Source organism: Callorhinchus milii, unplaced genomic scaffold (assembly GCF_018977255.1).
Source record: "Callorhinchus milii isolate IMCB2004 unplaced genomic scaffold, IMCB_Cmil_1.0 Scaffold48, whole genome shotgun sequence".
Taxonomy (NCBI): Eukaryota; Metazoa; Chordata; class Chondrichthyes; order Chimaeriformes; family Callorhinchidae; genus Callorhinchus; species Callorhinchus milii.
The window spans coordinates 443733-463089 of NW_024704789.1; the positions used below are offsets into that span (position 1 = coordinate 443733).

The following is a 19357-nucleotide window of genomic DNA, read 5'->3' on the forward strand; positions in this document are numbered from 1 at the left end:
TGTCTTAATTGTTTGTTGGCCAAAGCTGGGGCCCCTCCCCTGTTCCACTCTATCACTGCCCTGATAGCATTGTTCCTCAGCCTGGTTCATGATCCCCCGAAGCCTGCAAACAGCCTTGAATTTCACTCGTGTCATGCTATCCCCTGGACACACAATCAGAACTGAAAGAACAATTTGTTTCTCCCACAAGACAACGTGAACGAAATGACTGGTGTAAAGGACCAGTTTTGGCACTTGCCAAGATACTTCAGCTCAGCACTGATACGTTCTGAATATAAACGTGGGTTCACTCTTTGTGGCATCATTTTTTTAAAAAAAACCTCTGCATAATGTCAAAGGTAAATCTTATTAAAGTATGCAAGATCCAAAAGGGCAAAGAAAAACTAAACCTTAACAATACGTTCAACGTGGGGGGGGGAAATATAAAGCAAGGAGGACATGGACTCAAGTTCAGGTGAGGGAAGGTGTACAGAGAATTGCAAGTACGTAGAATAGACGACTTAGAGAGTTGATGGGGCTAGAGACTGTGTCAGCAAACTCAAGATGGAGTTCCAATGTTATTTAGCGAAGACATCACTTGAGGGCTGTTGGAGAGGAGGGCAGTAAGATCATTTCATTGTTTTAAAAAAAAACTTTGTGACCAGCCAGCCAGAGATATACACAATGGCCTTTTCCAATTCTATACATGGCTATGTAAGGTCCAGAATGGATCCAAGCCAAATGCTCCATTTATATTTAGCAAATGTCGGAGCAATACTTTACTCTGAAAAAGTCAGCGCTGAAAGTATCCTGTACATGGTAGAGGTTGGATGGTAGTGATGACCTCACTGTCCAGATGTAGTGATGACCTCACTGTCCAGGTGTAGTGATGACGTCACTGTCCAGGTGTAGTGATGACCTCACTGTCCCAGGTGCAGTGATGACCTCACTGTCCAGATGTAGTGATGACCTCACTGTCCAGGTGTAGTGATGACCTCACTGTCCCAGGTGTAGTGATGACCTCACTGTAATGATGACCTCACTGTCCCAGGTGTAGTGATGACCTCACTGTAATGATGACCTTACTGTCTAAGTGTAGTGATGACCTAACTGTAGTGATGACCTCACTGTCCCAGGTGTAGTGATGACCTGACTGTCCCAGGTGTAGTGATGACCTCACTGTCCCATGTGTAGTGATGACCTCGCTGTCCCAGGTGTAGTGATGACCTGACTGTCCCAGGTGTAGTGATGACCTCACTGGAGTGATGACTTCATTGTCCAGGTGTAGTGATGACCTCACTGTAGTGATGGTATCATTGTAGTGCAACTTGTTGACCCCATATCAACCTCTCCGCTCCCTCCACTCAGCAGGTTGTGGCCTGCTCCACGTCCCCCGCCTTCAAACCTCACCCTGTGGAACTCCATCCCATCGTTCCTTTGCCTCGCTCCCTCCCTTTCAAACACAGATTAGATAGTTTTCTTTTAGGAAATAATAAAATTATGGGATATAGTACATAGATAGTGTGGGACATATGTGCATGCAACCGCCAGGAAGATGTAAGGCAAACTAAATGGACTTGGTCTTTTTTATTCCTTTGACTTCTTCTATTCCCGATAGGGTGAAATGTTGGTCAAGTTTCCTTACTCCACAAGCCTCTGCTTACCTAGCAGAAGGTAAGAACATGGTTGTTAGTCGATTGGCGATTCGCTTTTCTGGGGATAATAATCCTTAAAAAAAAATGTGGTCATTCAATCCACGACTGTTTGTGGGACACTGCTGTGTGCAATTAGCTGCCGCGATTTGCCCACAAATATAGTCAATTCACTTTGCAATATATTCTGTGAAGCGCTTTGAGACGTCTCGAAGACGTGAAAAGCGCTTTATCAAATACAAGGATTATTATTATTATTATCTTTTCATCTGGCATTTCTTAGGTTCTTATGACCTCACTTCCCGGGTATGGTGATGATCTCACTGTCCCGGGTGTAGTGATGACCTCACTGTAGTGATGACCTCGCTGTCCTGGGTGTGGTGATGACCTCACTGTCCCGGGTGTGATGATGACCTCACTGTCCCGGGTGTGGTGATGGCCTCACTGTCCTGGGTGTGGTGATGACCTCACTGTCCCGGGTGTGGTGATGACCTCACTGTCCCGGGTGTAGTGATGACCTCACTGTCCCGGGTATGGTGATGACCTCACTGTCCCGGGTGTAGTGATGACCTCACTGTCCCGGGTGTGGTGATGACCTCACTGTCCCGGGTGTAGTGATGACCTCACTGTAGTGATGACCTCACTGTTCTGGGTGTGGTGATGACCTCACTGTCCCGGGTGTAGTGATGACCTCACTGTCCCGGGTGTGGTGATGACCTCACTGTCCCGGGTGTGGTGATGACCTCACTGTCCCGGGTGTAGTGATGACCTCACTGTCCCGGGTGTGGTGATGACCTCACTGTCCCGGGTGTGGTGATGGCCTCACTGTCCCAGATGTAGTGATGACCTCACTGTAGTGATGACCTCACTGTCCTGGGTGTGATGATGACTCACTGTCCCAAGTGTAGTGATGACCTCACTGTCCGGGTGTGATGATGACCTCACTGTCCGGGTGTAGTGATGACCTCACTGTCCCGGGTGTAGTGATGACCTCACTGTCCCGGGTGTAGTGATGACCTCACTGTCCCGGGTGTAGTGATGACCTCACTGTCCCGGGTGTGGTGATGACCTCACTGTCCCGGGTGTGGTGATGGCCTCACTGTCCCGGGTGTGGTGATGACCTCACTGTCCCAGGTGTGGTGATGGCCTCACTGTCCCAGATGTAGTGATGACCTTACTGTAGTGATGACCTCACTGTCCCGGGTGTGGTGATGGCCTCACTGTCCCAGATGTAGTGATGACCTCACTGTAGTGATGACCTCACTGTCCTGGGTGTGATGATGACCTCACTGTCCAGGTGTAGTGATGACCTCACTGTAGTGATGACCTCACTGTCCCGGGTGTGGTGATGACCTCACTGTCCCGGGTGTAGTGATGACCTCACTGTCCCGGGTGTAGTGATGACCTCACTGTCCCGGGTGTGGTGATGACCTCACTGTCCCGGGTGTGGTGATGACCTCACTGTCCCGGGTGTAGTGATGACCTCACTGTCCCGGGTGTAGTGATGACCTCACTGTCCCAGAGAGTACACATTCCATTTTAGATCCAGGGAAATCTTTATGTGTCGGTGTCAAACATTTAGATAGAATTCAAAATCCTTATCCTCGCCTTCAAGGCCCTCCACAGCTTTCCCATCCCCAATATTGGGACCTGCTGACCCCATATCAACCTGTCCGCTCCCTCCACTCAGCAGGCTGTGACCTGCTCCACGTCCCCCGTCCGACCCCTCCTATCATCGGCCGTCAGGCCTTCAGCCCTCACCCTTTCAAATGCAAGGATTATTATTTGGAACTCCACCCCACGGTCCCTTTGCCTTCCTCTCTTGTCTCCTTCAAGGCGCGTCTCAAAACCCTCCTCTTCGACTGAGCCTTCAGCCACCCTCCTACCCTCCACTATCCTCTGCTCAGGTCCAAATCCCTGACTGTCCAGCGCCTTGGGACATGAAAGGCGCTATACAAATGAAATTTGTATTGTGTATATGGATCTCAGTTTGGTTTGGAATTGTCAGATGGCTGACCAAAAAGAACTATATATATCTGGCATATCAGTCCAAAAAAATTATAATCATAATTTTTGATTTATAACAAAAACTTTTAATATTGGCCTTCGTTTGCTTACATTACTTTGTTTTTGCCAACAAAATATACAGTCAATTTACCTTACAGTATATTCTGTGAAGCGCTTCGAGACATCTTGAAGACGTGATAAGGCGCTCTATCAAATACAAGGATTATTATTATGAGATCAATCACCAGATTATATGTGAGGTGTTATGAGTGAAAAGACACTGTATCAAATGTGAGTATGATTACTATTATTGCTAAGAAACTAAAGAAGGAACTAAATGCTAGTCGTGATTAATACAGAATAGACATCATCCTGTATATAATAATAATCCTTGCATTTGATTATGGAGCCTTTTCACATTGTCGTAACATCTCAAAGAGCCTTGCTGTAAAATGTAGTGACTGTATTTGTAGGGGAACATCAATTTTTATTTATGTAAACATCAATTCTCCTCGGGGCTGCCTGTAAAACCTGCTGAGTTATAGGCCTGAAATTCCAACTCGTCTAAAAGAGTGAAAGTATCGCATCTTAAAATTTACGCTGGAATATGGAAAATTCTTCAATTCAATCTTAAATTGGAGACTTTATTTTAAAAAGAACAGCAGAAAACAGACTTCATAATTTAGCAATTTTCCACAATTCTGTGCAATCTTAAATGGCCTTAAAGCCTGGGACTGTTTGGAATTCTGAAACTATAATGTCAGCTCAGGGCTGAACTGTATTTCTCTACCAGCCTCATAAAGGTCTGCAATTTTGATGAACCCGCTGTGACTTTTCCACTTCTTGTCAGGACAAATCTGAACTGAAAACTTTGGATGTCCGAACCAAGTTGAGGTCAACTTTGAAGGAGAGTATAGATCAGCAGCATGAAACACAGAGGCTCATTCTCACTCGCTCAAGCTCTGCCGCGAACATATTTTTATCTTGCTTTTCAATAATCTTTTGTAAACTGCTAGCTAATTCCCCAATTATACTGTACACTTGATTCCAGCCATAGTACTATCTTTTATCCTGGACTGAGACCAAATTATGCAGCACAACGCTACCGATTACACAGAAAACCATTGTCCGGGTCAGTTACGAGACCACAATGAAGAGTTCGCAACTTTTTGACTTTTCTTCTCACCCAAAGGTATTGACTCATGCTGTGGGCCAATTCTACACTCTGCTTTTAGGGTACTTACATGCGTGTGCGTGGGCACTGAGTGTTGGCAGAGTATTTAACTGTAAGAGCAGACAGCACTACAGCCGAGCCCAATACTCACTTGGTGCACCGCACAACAAAAAATTACGTTTATGTAGCCCATTTCACATCGGGAGGATGTCCCAAAGCGCTGGACAGTCAGAGATTTGGACCCAAGCAGGGGATTGGGATCAGGAGGGGTGGAGGGCAGTGAGAGTAGGGGTAGGAGGGTGACCGAAGACGCAGTTGAAGAGGAGGGTCTTGAGACTTGCATTGAAGGGCGAGGGAGTGAGGCAAAGAGACTGTGTGATGGAGTTCCAGAGGGTGGGAGCAGAGAGGCTGAAGGCAGGGAGTTGGGGTAGTCGAGCCTAAATAATAATAATCCTTGCATTTGATATAGCGCCTTATCACATCTTCTAGAAATCCCAAAGCACTTCACAGAACATACTGGAAAGTGAATTGACTGTATACTTTGTGGGTGAAATGCGGCAGCCAATTGTGCACAGCAGTGTCCCACAAACAGTCGTGGATTGAAGTGACATTATAATTATTATCCCAGGAAAAGCGATCCGCCAACTGACTAACAATCGGGTTCCTACTTACTGCTAGGGAAACAGAGACATGTGGAGTAAAGAAATTTCACTTAGGTTGTGCCCTGCCAGGAATCGAACCCAGGTCTCTCGTTTGCGAGGTGAGTGCTCTAACCACTGAGCTACAGGACTCCACAGGTCTAGATGTAATAAATGCGTAGATTGAGAGTCTCCACAAGCTGAGTTTCTAATCTGAATAATGTAAACTAATAATATTTGCATTCAATATTGCACTTTATTATGTCGTCAAAAATTACCAATGCTCTTTACAGGATTTTACAATTCTAAGTTTATTTGTAAACAAATATAACGAACACCCAAGAATTGAGTGACCAACTTTATCTGGAGGAATTTGGCTAGGATATTGAGATTTTGAACTGTGCCATCTAATCTTTAAAACATCCGTGTGAACAGGCAGATGAGACCTCAGTTTAATGTTTCATCAACAGATGGCAATTCAATGGAGGTTACCCCAGCAATGTATTAGTGTCAGCCTGCATAGTGAGTTCAAAGTCCTGACCTGGGGCTTGAACGCTCAGTAGTCTCACTAAGAGGTGAGTGTGCTATCAACTGAGCCAGGTTGACAGCCTAGCTCAAGAGTGGTGTAAGTGGAGTCTGTAGCTCTCCGAATGGCTCCAGATGATGCCTTGCATGGTGTAGTATAAGACCAACACCATGACTCTGAACTCACGCTCTAGGCTGACACTCGAATAGTTACTGGAGGAGCACCACATTATCAGAGGTGCTTTCCTTTGGATGAAATGTTAAACTGCAGTCCAATCTGCCTGTTCGTGAAGATCCTAAATCACTATTCAGAAAGAGAAGGGAGTTCCTCCCACTGCCCTGGTCAACAATTCCTACAGATAAAATTGGTCATTATTCATGGCTGTTTGTAGGACATTGCTGTGCACAAATCTGCTGCCAAATTCACCTTCAAAATACACATCATCACTACACTTAACAATAAAATCCTGTGAAGTGCTTTGAACAGTGGAAGCTGCGATATCAAATGTAAGGATTATTCTGCTTATTATCTCTTGACATCAGAAATTTATTGCCATCACCATTTATTGCATTTCTGTCACATTAACTTGAAGAATATATGAAATGATGTGTATATGTGTGCGAGAGGCATGGGGATCGGAGGGGTTAAAATATATATGAAACATATTACGCGCAGAAAGTTATTAATATTTTCTTTTTTAAAAAAACTCTCAATTCTAGATTTTATTTAATTATTATTTAATCATTTTTGCTTAACCATTACTAAGTGTCTTGGAAGAGTTACAATAATAATCCTTGCATTTGATAATGAGCCCCACAGAGCTTGAACTTCAGCAGCAAAATTCATTCTAATTTGTTCCCAATCAGCCACTGCCTATGAACGGAGCTTCTGTAATGGGGAGGGTTAGGAGGTTTCCGTTCCCTGCCGTTTGTGCCTTTGGTTTCCGTCCCACCTCTCTAACTTCCCTCACCCCTACACCACCCCTCCCTCATGCTCGGGCCCTGACACCTGACTGTTCAGCACTTTGGGACGTCCTCCCAAAGTGAAAGGCGCTCTATGTGTAATTTTGCTGTTGTTGTGGTGGTCAAAACAAGATCCACATTAGCTTTCAAGAGGAAACTAGATAAATACTTAAAGAACAATCTCCAGGGGTATGGGAAAAAGGCTGGTAAATGAAACCGAATGGATTTCTTTTAGAGAGCCGGCACAGGCAGGATGGACCGAAAGGCTTTTTTCCTGTGTTGTAATTTTTGATGGTTCTATGGATACACGTGACAAAACATCAAGATCAATTTTCAAATAGTTTAATAAAATACAGCCTGAAAGCGGAAACTGGCCACAGTGCAAACACTGGGTTCAAAATGCAGCCAATCACATCCATCCCATCCTAAAAATAAACTGAACAGTACAGTTTAACTGTGCCAGTAGAGCAATCATTGAGGTATAGTCTATCTTGTGGGCAACTCAGGGATTAAGGCAATCCACGATCAAGAAGTTCGAAACTGTCGGTGATCAAACCCCCAAACTCACTGTTGAGAGCACCTCAATGATGGGGGCAGACTGGGCAAGACCACTGCCTCCGTTTAATATGCCAGGCTACACCGTAACCATTTCAGCAAATAAAAAAACAATAGTATTATTTCCTACTTTCACGTGGTGAAATGCGGTTTGAAAGCTGTAAAGGAAATTCAGCTGAGATTCGTGCTGAAATGTTTATAATTCATGCTGATGACAATTACATCCCTCCTTTTGGTGCGATCACTCTAGTTTGGCCATTCTCTTCCACAATGCCCCTCTGGTGACAGACTTGCACTTACCAGACCCTTGAGACGTTGAGCTGTAGCGAGCGATTAAGGTCTGAAAACCACACGGTTAACTGCGCTGGCCCACAAAATACACAGTGACTCCACTTTACAGTATATCCTGTGAAGTGCTTTGAGACATCCTCCTGACATGATATCAAATTCAAGAAGAAGAATAAAAAACTGTAAGGTGGTGCAGAAATTTGGAAAATTCCCAAAGCTCACCAACATCTTAACATGGCGAATTTCAGATGGTAAAAAGGTGTAGCTCTGAACCGCCCAGCCAGCTTGCAGTGACTACCAATGGTCCTGCTGGTGCGCTGCCCAGTACATGAGGTACAGTGAAGCAGTCAGGAACATTGTATTGGCTTATAAAAGGGGAACGAGCAGTGCTGTATCTTCTAAAAGAAGTACGTACAACAGACCTCAGACTGTACTGTGCTGAATTTTACCGTAATGTATAATGATAAACCCAAAATAAATACATTTTACTTTGGGTAAATTACTCGGCTGGTATAATTAATTATTACCGCACTCACATAACTCCAAACTGGAATGTGATGACTGGTTAAAAGGAAAGGGCAGATAAGAGAGATGGGACAGGTCTTTTTCAAATTTCCTTTTCGGTTGCCAAGGTAGTGAATTTTTTTCTCCTATGAGTGTATCCATCCATTCCTTCAGATTTTTTCAGCTTGAATATACAACAACTTCGGCTTTCCCTCTCCCAAAAGCATAGCATAAGGAAAACATAAAACTTTGAGCTCATGGTCCAGGCTGACACTCCAGTGCAGTGCTGTGGGAGAGCTGCTTTGTTCAATGTGTCGTCCTTTGGATGAGGTTCTGTCTGCCTGTTCAGGTGGGCATTAAAGATCCCATAACACTATGCGGAAAGAGAAGGGATTTCTCCCAGTGCCCCAGCTTGCAATCCCCAAGAGAGAAAAAAAATTGGTCCTTCACTTCATGGTTATTGGTTGGACATTGCTGGTCCAAATTGACTGCTACATTAGCCTGCAAGTATGCAGTCATTACATTTTGTAGAAAACTCTTTGAAGTACATTCAGACACTATCAAATGCAAAGGTTATTATAATAATTACTAATTTCTGCCAAAGCGTATATGAAACATTAAACCCCTTTATTCCCCGACTAATTTTGTGAGCATAATTGGTCTTTAAGTCAAAGTATTGAAGGCACTTTCAGGGCCAGATGTGTATTAATAATCATAATCTTGCATTTAATATAGCACCTTATCACATCTTCGAGATGTCTCAAAGCGCTTCACAGAATATATTGTTAAGTGGATTCTCTCTATTTTGTGGGTGAAACGCAGCAGCCAATTGCACACAGCAGTGTCCCACAAACAGTCGTGGATTGAGTGACCAAATTATTATTTTTTGGGGGAAGGGTTTATTATTCCGGGAAGTGATCCACAAGTCGACTAACGACTAAAGTCCTACTTACTGCTAGGTAAATAGAGGCGTGTGGAGTAACGAAACCTGCCTAAGATTTCCCCCTCTTTTGAAATTAATTTTTATTAAATAATGAAAGACATAAAACAGGAATCTTTAGCACTATACAGCAAGTCCAACTAACGTAAACCGTTGTTATGCAATGTGTGCTGGTAAAATATAACATTTGTATTTGAAACAGTGCCTATCACATTTGAAATGTTGCAAAACACTTCAAACAATGTGTTATTTGAAGTATAGTGACCGTTTGTTATGTAGACGAATACAGCAGCCAATCTGCACCGGCAACGTCCCACAAACTGCAAAGGGATGTTAGGCTGTTATCCACAGTTCGGTGAATTTGGAGGAGGGTCACCAATCTGCTCTACAAAAATAGATTAATAGAAAAAAGTGCAGCATGGAAACGCCATGCGGCCTAACAAGTCCATGCTGATGTTTATACTCCACACCAGTCAAGGTTATTTTATTTTCTGCATTTCTCACATCAAGTTTCTTCCCCTCCCATGCCGTATTAGCTTAGATCCTCTGCTACAGCCTCAGTTATTTTCTCAGCGAGGTGATAGCCTGGCAGTGAGACAGAGTAATCGATAAGCTTTGCTATCCACTGAACTTCCTGTGACCTCCGCATCCAGTCAATTCACTTTACAGTATATTCTGTGAAGCACTTTGAGACATCTCGAAGACGTGATGAGGCGCTATATCAAATGCAAGGATTATTATTATCCAGTCCGCTTGATGTCCCCACTATCCCACCCAAAAGAACATATTTACGAGGATTTTGTTTCAATGCTATTGGAGAGTCAATGGCAGTCCAGGCGCAGGTGAGCTGAGCTCAGTGAGTATGCTCGTTGGTTCACCAGCTCCCTTCAGCAATGAGCAATTGGAAAGGTCTACGAACAAAAAAGGGAACCAAAAACTGAGGGGAGAAATTCTAGTCTGTTTCAGGGCTCCCTTTCAGGCAAGTTGGCAGGCTGACAATTTTCTTCTTCTTCTCCTTCTGTTAAGGGCAATGATCCCAAGCTGATCTCATTTAATCTGAATTTAATGAACAATCGGGCATCTCGGTTGAGCCAAGTACCTCTCGGCTACGTTGTGGCTGTGCAATTGTTTGGCATGTGGGCCATATTGTTTAAAAAGAGAAAGAGAAAACACAAGCAAACCAAACCACCAGCAAATAAGAGGCTGTCTCTCCGAGATAGTTCATTCGGACAGATCCTTGCTATTCCAATACTAGCCAATTAACAATGCCTGCTCTCACCATTTAGTAAATCACAAAAGCTATTACAGTGGATATAGAAAGGTTGAATAGTTTGGATTTAACTATCTTTTGTTCTGAAGGGGAAATGATTTTGGTTGCTGATCTTCAGATGTTGACCACTTAATGAACCCCACAAAAATTTTAACAACTTGCATTTTTAAAGCAACTTTCACCCAGGATAGTCTCTCGGAGCCTGTCAAGTGTCCACCAATCTTGATGTTTTACATTCAGAGTTAATTCACTCCTGGAACAATTTCAGTTGATACTGCATGGACGAATAAAAAAAATTCCTTTTCTTTGATATAGCATCTTTCATGTCAGGTGGAGGTCTGAAAGCACCTCATACGATTTACTGTATAGTGTAGTGACTGCAAGTATCTATAGACAGGATGTTTAAGGCTAAAGGAAAGAGCTTTTCATACCGCAATATATGTCGAAATTTCTCAAAGCTGAATGGGACTTGGGTGAATGTACGATTTAGGCGATTATACGATTTACTGTATGCATGGCGCTTAAAACTTTACATCACCTTGTAGCGCTTTAACCAACAACAACAACAACAACAAAATTACATTTGTATAGCGCCTTTCACATCGGGAGCATGTCCCAAGGCTCTGGACAGTCAGTGTTTTGGACCCGAGCTGGGGGTCAGGGTTGGGGAGGGTGGAGGGCAGTGGGGGGAAGGAGGGTGATCAAAAGCACGGTCAAAGAGTAGGGTCTTGAGATGGATCTTGAAGGAGGCAAGGGAGGGGGCGAGGGACTGCAGGATTGGGTTCCAGAGGATGGAGGCAGAGTGGCAGAAGGCCCACCTGGCAATGGTGGGGCAGATGAGGCGGGGGATGTGAAGGCGGCCAGAGCCCGCTGAGCAATGGGAGCGGGCAGGATGGTAGGGAGTTCGGAGGTTGCAGAGGTAGGGGGGAGCAAGACCATGGAGGGCTTTGAAGATGAGGACTAGGATCTTGAACTGTATCCGGCGAGGATGGGGGTGATAGGGTCACGGAGCCTGGTGTGGGACAGTACACGGGCTACAGAGTCCTGGATGATCTGCAGCCTATGGAGGGAGAAGTTGGGGAGGCCGACAAGCAAGGTGTTTGCATAGTCAAGCCTCGATGTTATGAATGCGTGTATGAGGGTTTCGCAGGCCTGCGGTGTGAGCCAGTGGCGGAGCCGGGAGATGTTGCAGAGGTGGGGGAAGGCAGAGCAGGTCATGGCACGATGTGGGGTTGAAAGGATAGTTGAGGGTCAAACCAGATGCCAAGGTTTTGGGCTGGCTTAGTAAGATGGAGTGTGCATCCAATGGATGGTGATGCTGTCAGCATCTGAGGTGTGGAGGAGTTGACGGGCGCCAATCAGGAGGGCCTTGGTCTTGTTGATGTTCAACTGAAGAAAGTTAGCTCTCATCCAGGACTTGATGTCAAGGGTGGAGGCAGAGAGGTACAGTTGGGTGTCATCCGCATACATGTGTAAGTTGACCTCATGTCTGCGGATGTTGTTACCAAGAAGGAGCATGTAGATAGTGAAGGTGGGGGAAACCAAGGTTAAAGCCCTGAGGAACGCCACACGAGACAGTGCAGGGGCGAGAAGAGAAACTGTTTGTGGACACGAAGTGGAGATAGCGTGAGATGTACGATCTGAACCATTCAAGGACTGAATTGTGAAGGTTGAGGTGAGAGAAGAGGCGGTGGATGAGGATAGAGTGGTCAACCACTTACTTTGTTAACATCATGATTGCTGTGTCACCTCTGCCGAATATATTTCCACAGCAGTCAATTCACCTGCTCCAGGAGTTATAATAATCCTTGCATTTTGATATCCCATCTTATCACATCAAAACATCTTAAAACGCTTCAAAGGTTTTGTAAAGTACACTGACTATTCGTAGGGAACACAGCAGCCAATTTGTGCAGAGCGATGTCCCATAATCAGCCATGAAGTGAATGACCAATATTTTTTGGGGGGAGGGAGGCGAATGTGCTCCAAAACACCAGAAGAAATTCCCTTTTCTTTTTGAATAGTGCCTTGGGATTTTTAACATCCAGGTGAATAGGCAGAAGGGACCCAGTTTGAAGTCTCATCAAAAAAACAAACATGGCAAAAGAATCTATGAGTCACAATAAACATTTTTCAGCGAGTACAAAGTCAGAATTCTATTGTTTCTGTCCCTCTTTTTCAGTGTGAGGTGCCCTGGATTAGATTCCTACCTATAACTCACTCATTCCCAGCTTGCCATCGATCAGCCAACATTCACTCCAAAGAACACAATGCTCTTTGTACTCTTAATGGGGTCGAAAAAAAGCTCCTTAATAAAACAGTTGTGCTATTGGCACCTCACAACTGGACTGAGTCTCCAGCAGGAAATCCAGAAAATTTATTTTTTGGACGACCAAAAAGGTTGGCAACTACTGCACTAAATAAATGTAAATTGTTGTAGTTGTAGTGACATGCTGCATTAAGCACATATTGGCCGCACTTGGTTCCAGCATTTGCAACCTGGTTTGTGTCTCTGCTGTTCAGATCACACTGTTTGGATCTCTTACCCTGACTTCTCTCCACAACATCCTCGACAATTTTCCCTTGTTCTTTTTTTAAAACTACTAATCCTTCCCGCACCCCACACAAATATAACTAAGTAATTTTACTGATGCAAAATAATGCTACAAACTTGTCCCTAACTGTTGTTCAGTACACAGTATATTTGAATGACATGTATTGTGTGCAATGGGGATCTGCACTGCCCAGAGTGGTAGGACCCAGGGTGGATCCTTCACTTTGCTGTGGTCACAATAATTTCAGACGCATCATAGTACAGATGGACCAGGTTCCTCCACACAGTGAAGATGAGCCCAGATTCAGCTATCCCAGATGTGGGTCACCCACCCATGGCAGGGGATGCTTGACCCAGGGAAAGAGAACCGAGAGATGATGAGATAAAACACTGTGCCTGCAAAATACATTATTTTTTGCATGCAAGTGCTCAAATGCCCACCCTATATCCTGACTGCCTTGTAGCAACATAAGGATATCCTCACTTGTGGATACATTAAGGTGCATGCAACCTTTTTTTTGGTTTGATTTGAGCCTGTTGCACTTGCTCGGGATCCACTGTTATAATAATCTTTGCATCAGATATAGTACACCGTCAAAACATCTCAAAGCTCTTCACAAAATTTACTGTAACATGTTTAGTGACAGTATTTGTAGGCAAGCGATCAATGACCAATTTTATTTTGTCAAAGGACACCATCTTTGACAATGCAGCATCCCCTTCACTACATTGGAGTGTCAGCAGAGATTATGACCTAAAGTCCAGACTGGGGCTTGAACCCACAAACTTCTGATTCAGAGATGAGAATGGTACCAACTGAACCAGGCCAACACTGTACCCTACTAAATAGACAAAAGAAAATGGATCAACCGTGGAGATTTTTACATTTTGAATTATGGCTGTGGATCTTTTTCAGTCCAAATGTTAACCGTTTGACTGCAGTGCTGATTGTTTAGAAAAATCCACTGCACAACGCAAGAGCCAAAGGAATTATAAGGCAACGCTTCCTCGAGTTAGACTCAAAAGGAGATAAACCACAAGAAAGGAAAGAAACAGCCCTCCGGCCAACTGGTCATGCTGTGGGAACATTCAGTACTCTCTTTTTCCAATCTAGGTTCCAGTGAACAAATCTACCTCTGAACAGCAGTCTGAGTGAATAGAGCAATGCAAGCAATGCAGTTTTCTTTGTATTTTTAAAAAATCTGATCAAATGAACAAACAAACATTCCAAAGCAACTCATTGTAGCACTTTTCAAACATCGTGCAATTGGTCCAGTACTTGTCCCCTGAAGTGACTTAATAGTTAAAACCTCACATAATTTCAAGTATGGGGGTGGGGAAGGATGAAAGATGACAATTTCCATGCATATGTGGAACTTCCAATTTGGTTTGGACACTCAAGCATAGTGAAGGGTTTCTATGTCAGACAGAAAACCTGACTAGACAAAACAAAAGTACTGGTGAGGGTAAAGGAGGTGGGATGGGTAAAGGCAGAAGTAAAATTAGTGTTCAATTCTCACCTGTCTTTGACCAGATGCTTCAGTATTGCTTCATTTTATAGAATTACATAGAATGTTACAGGACAGAAACAGGCTATTAAGCTCAATTAGTCTGTATTAAGCGCTCTGCGTGGAGGGCAGGGTAGCATCTAAGTGCAAGTTGTTGTTATATTAATAGTTATACTTCAAATGAGTGTCCATCCCTCCCAATCCCCTCTCCCATACCCCTCTATTCCGTTCTCCTTCATGTATGCATCCTTTCCTGCTTTCTGTTTCAACCAGTTTCCAGCAGTCAGTTTGATATTCTCACCACCCTCTGAATCAAGAATCTCCTCTTAAATTCCCTACTAGATCCACTAGTAGCTTTTCTATATTTGTGCTCCCTAGTTTTAGACATTCATTTGGACATGAGCTGCAGAAACTAATCTCCATTCAATAATCAGATTAAAAAGAAGCATAGTGAATACTGTAGTACAGACATATATTAAGACACTAGGGTTCTGGATCAAAGTCAGCAGTTTCCTATAGCAGTAAACTGATCGAGCGGTTCAAATGGTTTGTTAGTCTTACATTGCTGCATTTTACATATCCAGTAGTTGTTATACTGTGCAGAATTTAAAAAAACAAACACAAATTCAGTTGTTAGCTCTCATGATAGCTCTTCAAGTTTACTGAGTGAGTAGCTGAGCCACACAGACTCCAATGTCCCAGGTTCAATCCCTGGTCTGTGATGACTTAGCCAGAATGTCACTGGAGATACCAAAATTGGCTTTGTGCTCCTGGGTTAGAGGGGAAAAGATCAACTAGGGTTCCTGCTTCTGATAACTATTCAGTAATCCTTGCAGGTGTGCATGTGCTCTCATTATATCTGGACAGGATCAGGCTCAGCTACGATGCCCCAAACCCTGGTCCAATAACGTGCTAATACTGCCGGAGCTCACGCATAAATAATGGTCCACTTGATCAAGATATTGGAGGTTGAGGGAAGAAGCCTGCTACATGTATCTAGCATGTTACATATACCTCTGCAAAATAAACTCTGTTCGGCAAACAAAAAGTGCAGTCGTCCACACGTTTCCTGGGTCTGCAATTTGCCCTTGCCAGACTGTGAACTGGGTAAGTCAGGTAAGTGTATTTATTCAATAATTTTAGGTTTCAGGTAAGGAATATCAGCTAGAGAGATAGAAAGGTAGAGAAAGAAGCTGAGACCGAAAGTTGTACCTGTGAGAGAAAAAGAGATAGTGACAGAATAATTCCTGATGACAGAAGCTTTTGGTTAGCATAGTAGCCAATTTGTATTTTGCAAAACTACAATGGGTCCTGTCTCAATATGTGCAGATAAGAAGCCTTCTTTATTATTATTTATTGATTTATTATTTTATTTATATTTGCTACTTTGACCTGTTTACATGGAAGTTAAAAATCCCAGGCACTCTTTGAAGGAGGGAGCTTCTCTGGTGTCTTGGCCACAAACTCCCTAATAAAATTGGTCACTCACTTCATATCTGTTTGTGGGACATTGCTGTGCGCAAATTGGCTGCCATGTTCACCCACAAAATATACAATCACTCCACTTTACTGTACAATCTGTGAAGCGCTTTGAGACATCTAGAAGACATGATAAGGCGCCACATCAAATGCAAGGATTATTCATGTTAGTTAACAAGGCATCAAAAATTCGGTCCACTATATTCCAGGAAGTCATAATGAACATTCAACAGTGAAGGAAGACAGGGATGAACTGAGCTGTTTGCTCACTGGATACCAGAAATTAAAATAGAAATTAAAATGCGTCTGATCTGAAGTAGTCTGCTTTGCACGGTTGGGGGGGGGGGTGGGGTAGGAAACACTTGCCAAATCATGAGCCGCTGTCAATCTCTGGTAGAGACACTGTGTTCCGCATCAGTGTTTGGGGGCTGCAGCACGATTACCCTTGAAGACGTCAAATGCTGATTCCCAACTTTTCTCAAGGATTGTATTGTCACACTGCTTAATGTGCTCTGGGACCCAGGAAACAATAACTGATGATTTATATAAATGGAACGTGCGCGGGCTTGCTGAATACAGTACGCCTCCCCCTAGATATGTCATGGTCACCGACCAAGCCCAGCACATAACAAGTACTGTACAGAACGATCCCTCACCCAGAAACATTGCACATGGCAATGCAAGAATAGTTAGATCGTAGCAGTTACACAATTGGGAAATTCCTCAATTTTTCTGACCTACTGAATCTTATTATATTTTCACAATTCGCACTTAAGGACAGCACCTTTCATGCAGGATGAATATCTCAAATCTCTTTACAGATAATGCGGATCATGGAACAGGGAAGGAAGGTAAGAGGGAGGTTTTCCCGCACACCAGAGTTTGTTAAATGTTTGGTTACTAGTTTCTTAAAATTTGGCAGACCAAGATATACAAGCCAGTCAGGTCACTCTATCTTGAGATAAATAATAATAAACATCTTTGCATCTTATATAGTGCCTTCTCACATTAGGAGGACGTCTCAAAGCGCTTCACAGAATTTGCTGTAAAGCGCAGTGATTGTGGTTTGCAGACAAACTATTAAGTTAATCACTGCAATCAGTGCATATGTTAGCAACATGTTACACTGAGGAGTGGAAAAGATGGATTGCCTGGATTTAATAAATAGTGACTCAGAGTCACAAGAACAACTCTTGCCCAGACATGGTAGAAGTGAACCTGATTCTGGAAGTAGATCCTATTAGAGCAGAATTCCCATGGGTTGCCATGATATACTTGTGGTTAAGCATTCCTCACTAGTCTCCCCCTGCAACTTGTCCAAAACTCCATTGTTTGCACCAAATGCTATGCACCCATCACCCCTATCCTCACCAGTCTCCACATCGCCCAGGTCCTCACCCTCACTTCCAAATTCATCCATTCACTGGCACCCCCTTATCTCACTGATCTCCTCCTACCCCACTCCTCCATTTGCCCTCTCCGCTCAATGAACTCGGACCTGATGCATATCCCCTGCCCACTCCGCACCACCATCAATGGCCAAGTCTCCACTACGCCCCTACCTTCTGGAATTCCCTCGTGAGTCTGTCTCGTCTCCTCTTTTTCTGCCTTTAAGTCTCGTCTCAAATACTATCTCCTGCCATTGGCTACCTTCCCCCCACGACCCCAACTCCCCCCCTCCCTTGCTCAGTATCCAATTCAATCTGTGATGTGTTTCAATGTTACCCTAAGTGAAGCATGCTATATAAATGCAAGCTGTTGTTACTGTCAGGAGTCAGGTTTTAAAACCTCATTTTCTGCCCCACTAATATAATAGTGGAGTCCTGTAACTCAGTGGTTAGAGCACTCACTTTGCAAGCAAGATACCTGGGTTTGATTCCCGGCAGGGTGAAACCTTGAGCAAGTTTCCTTACTCCACAGCCTGATAATAATCCCTCAAGAAAAAAAAATAATAATAAATTGATCATTTCAATCCACGACTGTTTGTGGGACACTGCTGTATGTATTGGCTGGCACATTTCGCCCACAAATATACAGTCAATTCACTTTACAGTATATTCTGTGAAGCGCTTTGTAACGTCTAGAAGACGTGAAAAGTGCTACATCAAATGCAAGGATTATTAATAGGCCGATGATTTGATAGAACGGCACAAGACCCAACAGAATTCAAGTTGACTGTGGGCAACCAAAGAACGACAAGTATGTTGGAGTGAATGTTTTCAGTTTGTTTTTGCTGCACAACTCATTTCCCCCGTGTTATCTGTTTTCTTATCTGCAAATTGTACTTTAGTCCATAGGGTGCCACAAGTTGGGCTACAAACTCCTCTCCCTGCCATACCCACTTATCAATGCCACTCCATATCAGTTGACAGTAGGCAAGTTTCCAAATCAGGATAGGTTCACCCTGGTAATCTCCTCAGCATCCCGTGTGCGCTCCCCACCTCCCCGTCCCACCCTCCCCCAGAGACGACGTGCTTAACTACCACATGCCATTCCATTCAACAGTGTAGCCGATAAACCAGGAAACTCACTCACTGTAAAGGACTGCAGTCTGAATGTCAGTCAAGGCTGGGCCGTGAAAATGGGTCCGTCAGGGGAGTACAACTCTCGCTCTGCTGGCGGACCAATCGGCCCACACACAGTAGCGTTTGGGCGCCTTATCTTCTACTTTACCACTGAAAGACAAGGTGCAGCCCATGTTTGCTGAACTGTGCCCTGCCGTCACACACAAACGACCTTTAAACAAAACCCCATCCCGCTCTGTGACAAATAGTGGATGTGTCAGGACTTGCTATCCTTCACAGAGCACGATTCAAGTGAACAAATTTTAATTGAATTTTGCTGCTGAAATCCTTAACATTGCTGCCTTTACCCCTATCTCCCGCCTCTCCAACTAAAACCCTCAATTATGCTTTTCATCAGCTCGAGGCTACATACCTCCAATGCTCTCCTCCATACTTTCACTCTCCTTCAGGTATAACTCATTCATAACTCTGCAGACAGTATTCCCTCCTCCATCAGATTCTACATGCCCATTACCCCCCAGGCTCCACTGGCTCCAACAGATTGACTTCAAGGTCCTCATTCAAAGCTTTAGATCCTATCACAATCAAGTCACTCCCTACCTCTGCAAACTCGTCTATTCCCATTTTTCTGCCTGTGTCCTCCACTCTTAACTCTGAGCCAATTGCTTGTTCCTCACTCCCACTTCCTTGTTCATGGCTACGATGAATGCAAGAGTCACCAGAGGATCCAAGAGGGAAAGAGGAGAAAATTGCCAAGACAACAAAAATGAATATAGTTTTGAACACTGCCTTGATA

The 19357-nt window shown here is 43.9% G+C and overlaps 1 protein-coding gene across 1 annotated transcript in view; it reads right to left on the reverse strand.

Annotated features, from left to right (window-relative positions):
- LOC103178123 (doublesex- and mab-3-related transcription factor 1) overlaps positions 1-19025 on the reverse strand; it is a 60447-nt gene extending 41422 nt beyond the window's left edge. The window contains exon 1 of the mRNA XM_042345448.1: positions 18974-19025. Coding sequence (XP_042201382.1) covers positions 18974-19025 — 52 coding nt within the window. The remainder of the gene's footprint in view (positions 1-18973) is intronic.
- Between the last annotated feature and the right edge of the window lie 332 nt (positions 19026-19357).